Below are 9028 nucleotides of genomic sequence, written 5' to 3'. Positions count from 1 at the left end.
CTCACTGATCATATCATGGGGAACTTATAATAAAACAAGTTACTTTGTTGAAAATACTTTTATTTAAATAAAAACATTTTATGTACTTGAAAGTTTATCATGGGGAACTTATACTAAAATAAGTTATGTTGAAAACACTTTTATTTAAATAATAATATTTTATGTACTTGAAAGTTTATCATGGGGAACTTATACTAAAATAAGTTATGTTGAAAACACTTTTATTTAAATAATAATATTTTATGTACTTGAAAGTTTATCATGGGGAACTTATACTAAAATAAGTTATGTTGAAAACACTTTTATTTAAATAATAATATTTTCTGTACATGAAAGTTTATCAAGGGGAACTTATACAAAAAATATTATTATGCTGAAAACACTTTTATTTAAATAATGACATTTTCTGTACTGAAACTTTAGACACATTATGAAGCTTTCTTCCTGTAAGTTTTCAGATAAAAATCTAAGAATAAGAAGAACATGACCCCGCACTGTATGACGTGTACCAGTGCGAAAGGCTTCGGGTATGCGCAGGTCTCCTGCGTGAAGACTAATGAGGAGTGCAGAAAAATGACCAGAAACTGGATCTGTCAATAAAAGAAAATATTTAAGCAACAGTAATTTCACAGTGATGGCTCCCAAACCTTCCATTAACTTCTCGTTATCCTTCTGCTTTCGCAAGTGTGAACTTGTTTGAATACATGAAGCAGATTACATTAAAACAAGCCTGTAGCTTGGGGCGCATGTTTCTACTCAAGTTGGGTTTTATTTCTTCGAATTCATTTGTTGATAGCGATGCTAGTTTAGTCTGGACATTACTCTGTTACTGACCCAGCTAATGGACGTACAGACTATACAAGACATACAATTATCAGTTCTGTTTTTCATCAAGCTAATTAACAATAGGCTTTTTCCCCCCTTGGCACTACAGCCCCAGTGGGCCTAGGCCTACCTCCATGAACTCCGTTCACTTCGGTTTTTCTAGATCTTACACATTCGGTAGGACTTCTTGGGCGGGTGATCAGCTCGTCGCAAGGCCTCTACCTGTACACAAACACAGAAAAACGCACACACACAAACTAAACATCCATGCCCTGAGTGGGATTCGAACCCACGATCCCGGTTTCCAAGCGAGAGAAGACAGTACATGCCTTAGATCGCTCGGCTACCGTGACCGGCAGTGTATAAGAATAATATATAAGAATTCAGTTCGTACCTCACAGGAAACAGATCCGAACCCACGATCCCGGCTTCCGAGCGAGCGAAGACAGTGCATGCCTTAGACCGCTCGGCTACCGTGACCGGCAACAATAGGCATACACTGCATAAATGACTGAATGAGTCTGAAATTTTCTATGTATGAGACCTATACAACATATCGGAATGTGTTTGGGGTTTACATGTTATATTCAGGAGAAGTGTCTTCATATAGGCACCAAGCTTTTTAAAAATACAAATATTTGATAAAGCTTGAATTAAGGTGTATTTGAACTCGAGATTAAAATGTACAATATTTATATAAATAGCCCGAGAACTTTTAGTACAGTGACCGGTTATATGAGTGTAACGTGTGGATCCAGAAGATAGACACGAACACCCTTTCGTACACGTGTTACTCAATCCGTGTTAAGAGCAAAAGTGAATGTATTGTAACGTGTCAGCTGTGTGACTCGACATGAAAGAATTGCTTGGGTCTTCGGATTTGAACGAGTTCCTGTATTGCACACACTCAAGTATAATTATCATCAAGTTCAGTGTCACAACTCTTCTTCCCGCGGCTGTCTCGCACTCACCGCGAGAACTGACTAACTACTTCGACTCTCTTCTGCCGAATACTGGTTTCAACTGACCCACTTTTTTTTTTATTCGCTTAGTGGGGTGTGGAGTCCAACTAGGTCCACTTGGCACGGCGGCCACTGATTGGCCTATTGTAGCCTGTACCGACTGATTATGATGATGGATAATTCGGTGTAGTGAAGATTGGCCGGGGAAACCGAAGTACTCGGAGAAAACCCGCCCAGCGCTACTTTATCCACAACAAATCCTACTTGACCAGACACGGGATCGAACTCAGGCCGCCGCGGTGGGAAGCAATCGACTAACTGCTTGAGCTATGGCGTGGCTTCAGTCCTCCAGTAAGTAATTACTTAAGTTGAAGGTGAATCTGTGTTGCATGGCAGTACCATTTGCATTTCGGTGAAGTGCCTCTTCCACCAGAGTTTATTTCTGAACTCAGGCCATGTGGCTGCCGTTGAGCTGTCCACGTGACAACCTCTATCCGCTAAAGTTGGTACTAACTTCGCCGACAAGCTGCGGTAGCTCGGTCCGTATGGTTCGCTTGCGGACTACAGGCTACGGAGTTTGTTTCTCTGTTTTTTATTTCTTAATAATTTTGTGCTAGTGCTGTTTCATTGTTTGAAGATCCTTAAATATCCGGAAACAAGGACGTCCAGATATACTCTAAAACGTAGTGTTCAGGGATATTTCTGTTGAAGTATGAAGTCACGCTAAACGTTTACGGCCTATCCAGTAGAAACCATTCTTACACGTATCTGCTAAGCTATGGGCCGAGGTTGAGATAAATTCCTGGCTTGTACGAGTAGATTTGATATGTGACATCAGACTGGAGAAATATAATTCACACGGAGCAATGGTGGATAATAATTAGATGGGAATTTCTAGAATAGCTGAACGATTGCTAGCTTCTCAAGAAGAACCATTTTAAAAGAAATATATATTTAATTACTTCGTTATATAGAAAGAACTGAAAGCATGGACACAAATTTTGTTCATTTTAATTTTTCCTATTCTACGTTGTGGGATAGGTCGACTTCCAACCGTTAGGAAACTGATAGTCCTCCAGTATTATATCTTTCATTGCTAGTGGGGTGGGACTAAGTCCCTTGTACTGCGGCCACTGCTGGACTATTGTACCAGCCCCAGATGATAGGTGAGGGTGATTGTGGAGCAGTTGGTGGAATGAAGATTGGCAGGGGAAACCGAAGTACTCGGAAAAAACCTGCCCCAGCGCCACTTTGTCCACCACAAATCCCACTTGACCAGACCAGGGATCGAACCCGGGACGCCGCTGTGGGAAGCCAGCGACTAACCGCTTGAGCTGTGGCGCGGCCTCAGTCCTTCAGTAAGTAATTGCTTAATGTGAAGGTGAATCTGTGTTGCATGACAGTACCATTTGCATTTCGGTGAGGTGCCTCTTCCACCAGAGTTTATTTCTGAACTCAGGCCACGTGGCTGTGATGAAGTAGTAAGTGTACATAACAATGTGTACGAAAGAGTTTACTGGGCCGAGCAGCGTCAAATGTCCACCTGCAACAAGCATGTCACATTTGTCAGATCGGAAATAAAAATTTACGACAATTGAAAGAACCAAAGATATTGCATAACAGGTGTAAAGAATGCAATGTCGTTAACTGAACTAATAAGTGAACTAAATTCATTGATGATGACTTGCTTTTGGCTTTAAGGACTCCGGGACTAAAATTATTACATCGTAGAAATTAAATTTCCGTACAATTTACTTCATTGTATTTGCATTTACAGCTGCAAATCTTTTCTTTATACGATGGACAGTCACGAAGCCGGTGAAAATGATTTCACGACCGAAGTCGAAGAATTCATACTGCACTTAAGAAGCTGTAATGAATTTATACTTGGATATTAAGAAAGTAGTAGGTAAACATATCAGATGTGTGTGAGTTATGTTGGACCGCCTCTGTGGTCTAGTGGTCAGAGTTCCTGGCTACCGACTCAGAGGTTCGGAGTCTATTCCCGGCGCTACCAGATTTTCTGAGACGTTGTGGGTCTGAAACGGGGTCCTCTCAGCCTCGTGAGGACAACTGAGGAGCCTTTTCAATGAAATAGCGTCTCCGGTCTAGAAAACCGAAATTAACGGCCGTGGGGATCCGTTGCGCTGATCATGCGGCATCCTCTATCCGCTAAAGTTGGCACCAAATTCACCGACAACACAGATACCATAAAGAAAAACAGAAATTAACTGAAGCAAGTAGAGAGGTTGGTCTAGAAGTAAACACAGAGAGAACTATGTATATGTTGCTGTCTCGTCACCACAATGCTGGGAAAAATCATGAAATATTGACAGGAAACAGATGTTTTGAAAATGTTGCATAGTTTACATATTTAGGAACGACTATAACAAATCAAAACCTGATTCAGAATGAAGTTAAGAGGAAAATATTTGGACCGAAAAGAGGTGAAGTCACAGGAGGTTAAAGAAAACTGCATAATGAGGAGCTTCGTAACTTGTACTCTTCACCAAGTATAATCAGAATAATCAAATCAAGAAGGATGAGCTGAGTAGGGCATGTAGCACGAATGGAGAGAAGATGAATGCATATAGGATAGTGGTCGGAAAGCCAAAATGAAAGAGACCACTAGGAACACAATGATGTAGATGAGCGGACAATGTTAAAGTGTTCTCTGTTACTGCATCCATTGTTGCGTTCGCAGCTATCGGCGTGGATCCCGTAGAAAATACCACTCCTCTGTTGTTGTTTAAGGACCGTTACCTAGTAACAGCCGTTGTTTAATTGTTCGATTCGCGGTCGTTGCCTAGCAACGGGTCTACATACCATGTATAACAAATATATTTCATTTCTTGCTAATTCGTTGCATTCCGTTTCCTTTCTGACGTTTTGCAGTTCAACTAATGTAACTTATTCTGCTCGAATCCCTTGCGGCTTTTTCTTTTTCAGTGAACCTGGTCTATAAGGACTCCTGACCTCTCAATATTCAGATGCCATTTTTATTTGCTGTTCCTTACGCTTGCCTGAAGATTGTGTCGTCCGAGCAAGATTCCTATATGTCATCGTAAAAACACAATTTTGCAACAAGCTCCGAATTAAAAGTTCAAATTGCAAGACATTTCCTTGGATGTGTGCGACTCCTTATTCCATATTGGCACGTGTCATTGATTATACATGGGGTTGGGAATGGTAGTCGAATTTATTGCACAGTTACACTTCAGAAGCACAAGTAATTACCATTGGTTAACAAATCACTTCGGCACGCACAGAGTTTTCTTAGTCTTCTTTGTCTTCACAATTTGTCGCCTAGCAGTGGATCCCAACTTCACAGATCTCTCAGATACCGTGTTCCACAGCTGGTCCTCCTTGGCTCCCTTCTGTAACGCAAGGGCTATTCCTCACGCCTTTACGGCTGAAGGACTGCATTCGGCAACCGCCGTCTCAAGACGTTTCCAAGAGGTTTCCTGCCGCTAGCAACCTAGCCAGGCGCCAGGATCTCCTACATCAGACTGCTACCACCGACTACTTGAAAGCCGAAAGCTGACCAGTTCATTTGCTGTTGGCCTTCGCCAACAAAGTCATTCCTGGTTTCAGTCTCCTCGAGACTCGTGACCAAGATTTTTATTCCCTCCTAGACATATACCTGTTTCGAAATGGGGTCTCTCCTATGACGAAGGAGGAGTCGATGTTTCTGCGGAAATTCTAAGTTTGTTGCACCGTAGTTTCAACACTGGCACATGTGCTCTCTCGCGACATTCAGGTCCTTTGTCACTGCACTATACCAAGTAACATTTATATAAGGTATACAGAGGTTTCCTGTCAATGCAGGCGTGTACGGCAGGTCCTGCTTAACTTGTGTAACTATTCTAAAATTACAGTTAGTCAGCTGAACTGTCGTAGGTCTGACCACCGCCAATTTTAAGCCTCTTATACGTCCTTCTGATAAATTAATAAAGCTAAATAATGAACTTTAACTCTTATACTTCCTTTGCGTGACTTCTTCTTGTCAAATATCAGATATATTTGAATTCAAAGAATTCAGAATTACTTCCGACTGTGTCCTGCGTAACTTAGTTATGTAGTCATACACATAAGAAATTTTGAAAGTCTCTTGTAATTCAAGGGTAATGCTTGTTACCATTCAGTCCAGAACCTTTTGTCTTCTCCTCTGTTGTATAAAAACATAAAAATTAAAATATGAAAAACTATGATTTTGCCTGTGGTTCCGTATGGGTGTGAAACTTGGTTCCTGACATTAAGGGAGGAACATAGACTGAGGGTATTTTTGAGAACAGGGTGCTGAGGAGAATATTTGAACCGAAGAAGGATGAAGTGACAGGAGGTTGGTGAAAACTGCATAATGAAGAACTTCATAACTTGTACCCTTCTCAAATTATAATTAGAATGACCAATCCAAGAGGATTAGGTGGACAGGGCATGTAGTACGAATGGGAGAGAAGACAAATGCATATATAATATTAGTGGCAAAGACAGAAGGAAAGAACAACTGGGAAGACAAAGGCGTAGATGGGTGAACAATATTAAAATGGATCTTAGAGAGAGAGGATAGGATGGTGTGGATTGAATTGATCTGGTTCAAGATAGGGACCATTGGAAGGCTCTTGTGAACAGGGTAATAAACCTTCGGGTTCCATAAAATGCCGGGAAATTTTTGAGTAGCTGCAGAATTGTCGGCTTCTCAAGAAGGGTTTAGCTCCATGAGTTAGTAAGTAAGTACGTGTAATTTGAGGATATGCCATAATACTAATATATTCGCAGTTATCCTCCTTGTGCTTCGGTTTGGATGTCCTCTAATGGAAAATTGATGAAATTGACCGAAAGTTGAATTATCGGTTCACACACAATATGGGTTCTCATAGCGACAAAGAGAACAGTGGGTGGGCTAGAATAAATGGGCGACTCAGTCTGCAATTGCAGAATGCATCATATTTATGTTGAAAATATTTGTCGACAGAGGAAATGGAGAGCGGCTAGTCACCTGGGAGGTATTTTGTAGCCGCCCACGCTAAGACGAACATCCCTCCGTGGTGATACACATGCAGAAAGGACGCTTGAGAATCCTTCTTCCGCAATACGATGAAGACCTGTAAGTCAGGATATTTATGAGCACAAAAATGCATATATATTGTAAGATAGTAATAATGATAGCAGCATACAATATAAGTGATACTTCAGTAGAAGAAGAGCACTACTGAAATTTTAGGACCAACACTTTTATAATGGAAGAATACGATAAAGAATTCCGGTGTAACTTTACTATTATTAATCTTATTATTATTAGGAAATTTATCAGCATACTCGTAAATCCCCAATTTTAAATGTTGTCATTTGCATTAACGACTATAGACGGAATTCGGAATGGTGAATAAATTTATTGATCATTTATATTGCTGCTTAGCGTCACCTCACCCGAGTATGGTACGGGCGCTCCATAGCAACGGCGTATTCTACGGGGACCTCTCGTCGTTCTGCCGCCTCAGGTTTCATGTCCACTAAGGTCGGCTCTTCTTCTTCTTCTGGACGTGCCTTTTGGCAGGCCACTGTCCCTTCTTCTAGATGCGCCTCCGTCGTTTCTCGGTAGGTCATCGTCTCCATGTCTCTTTCTGGTTTCGTTTCGGCAATGATCTCCCTGTGACTGGTGTCCATATTTTCTCGCATGGCTTTCGTCCTTGCTTTGATAGCTTCCGTTTCCGCGGCAATCTCTTCTCGCCAGGCTTTTCTATCGGCGTCTGCCTTTTCTCGTTTGGCGTCTAATTTTGCCATGAAATCTTCTTTGTCTGCCTTCCCATCTCCGTCCATTTTTGCCAGGAATTTTCTTGGGCGTCCAGCAGGCATTCCATTTTCTCCACTAGGCGTTCGAACAATTTTTCCATCTCCATCGTGTGGCGTGTTTAAGTTCGTAAACCACTTCTCACACCAAATTTTCACGTGTTGGGTGTATGTCACGCGACAAATAACTACACGCTATCCTGGATCTAGCGAAATTATTGCACATTCGCTCTTACATTTACACAACTACTGCCATCTGCAGTATTACGCTTACTTCTCCTGGAGTCACTCCGCCGAATGCTAGACTGCAACTTACTCGGCGACGTCACGTTCCACACTGTCACTCGTGATCACACACTCTTCTCACATACTGCTCAGCCGGCTTTTTATACAGTTCCCTGTTGCCCCGTGTTAACAGTGGTGTCCCCTGTTACGTCACTGTGTGAAGTGCTGTTACGTCACCGCGGCGGAAGGGGGGCGGAGTGTTGACTGGCCTGTTACCGTAGCAGAGGCAGTTGCTCCGATGTTGTTACGTCACCGCTGGAGGGGAGGGGGGTGTTTACCGAGCGTTGCACCGTCCACGTCACAATATTATGGGTCATGGAACTAGTCAGTCAGTTCCATCTAGTGCCGTTGCCGAGAGTGGTGGAGCAATACGTCCATTTCCCATACGTCTTCATACATTGGTGCTCACATTCTTAAGCCCAGGGACAACAATATTAATGCTTTAGATAATTGTGTTTTAATTTAAACGAATTATTTGTCTATGTGTATGAATATTTAATTCGATAATATTCGGTATTCATTCCTTGATTTAGAGCGCCAGTAATTAATAAATAATTATGTAATTTTCCTCTACTATTTCTCCTCATAAACTTTATTGGCATTTAGTCGTTGAACGAGAACATTAATAAATAATTGAATTATTATTATTATTATTTTCATTTATTTGTTTGTTTACTTGTCTGCATTATTGATTTATGTTAATGAAATTATTATTATTATTATTATTATTATTATTATTATTATTATATTTTGTTTGTTTACTTGTCTTCATATTTTGTTTTCCTCCAGTGATTGCCTGTAATTTGTCTTTGACTTTATGTAGTGTTTGTCCATAATGTAATTACGTGCATCTATCCCTGTGATCTGTCTGTAATTGTCTTGAAAATTTTCAGTCTCACCACTAAATTATTCGTTACGGGACATAGTAATTCCGGAAGCCAGTAGTTGTAAATACTTGGGAATAATTTTAAGCAGCGATTTAAGTTGGGCTGATCAAGTTAATTGCACGGCGCAAAAAGCTTGTAAGGCACTTCATTTTACAATGTGTATTCTTACGAGTAGAAAGGGAAATATATGCCCGCCCCTTTCTTACTTCACAGGTTTCCGTCTAGAGCTTCTCGAGACTCACTGTTAGGTGCCCTGTCTTCTCTCACCGTTCCTCTTGT

At 41.1% G+C, this 9028-nt stretch overlaps 1 protein-coding gene across 3 annotated transcripts in view; it reads right to left on the bottom strand.

Moving 5' to 3' along the window:
- Positions 1–285: 285 nt before the first annotated feature.
- Positions 286–9028, bottom strand: part of LOC111870257 (elongation of very long chain fatty acids protein 7) — a 23515-nt gene continuing 14772 nt past the window's right edge. For all 3 annotated transcript variants that reach the window (XM_033753734.1, XM_023862380.2, XM_023862381.2), the window contains exons 6-8: positions 6787–6892; positions 3194–3330; positions 286–590 (exon numbers count right to left, since the gene is read on the bottom strand). In XM_033753734.1, the coding sequence (XP_033609625.1) occupies positions 429–590; positions 3194–3330; positions 6787–6892 (405 nt within the window). In that variant the 3' untranslated portion in view covers positions 286–428. The remainder of the gene's footprint in view (positions 591–3193; positions 3331–6786; positions 6893–9028) is intronic.

This window comes from Cryptotermes secundus, unplaced genomic scaffold (assembly GCF_002891405.2).
Source record: "Cryptotermes secundus unplaced genomic scaffold, Csec_1.0 scaffold75, whole genome shotgun sequence".
Taxonomy (NCBI): Eukaryota; Metazoa; Arthropoda; class Insecta; order Blattodea; family Kalotermitidae; genus Cryptotermes; species Cryptotermes secundus.
Note: the sequence above shows the minus strand (reverse complement) of the source record. Positions and strands in the feature narration are given on the sequence as shown.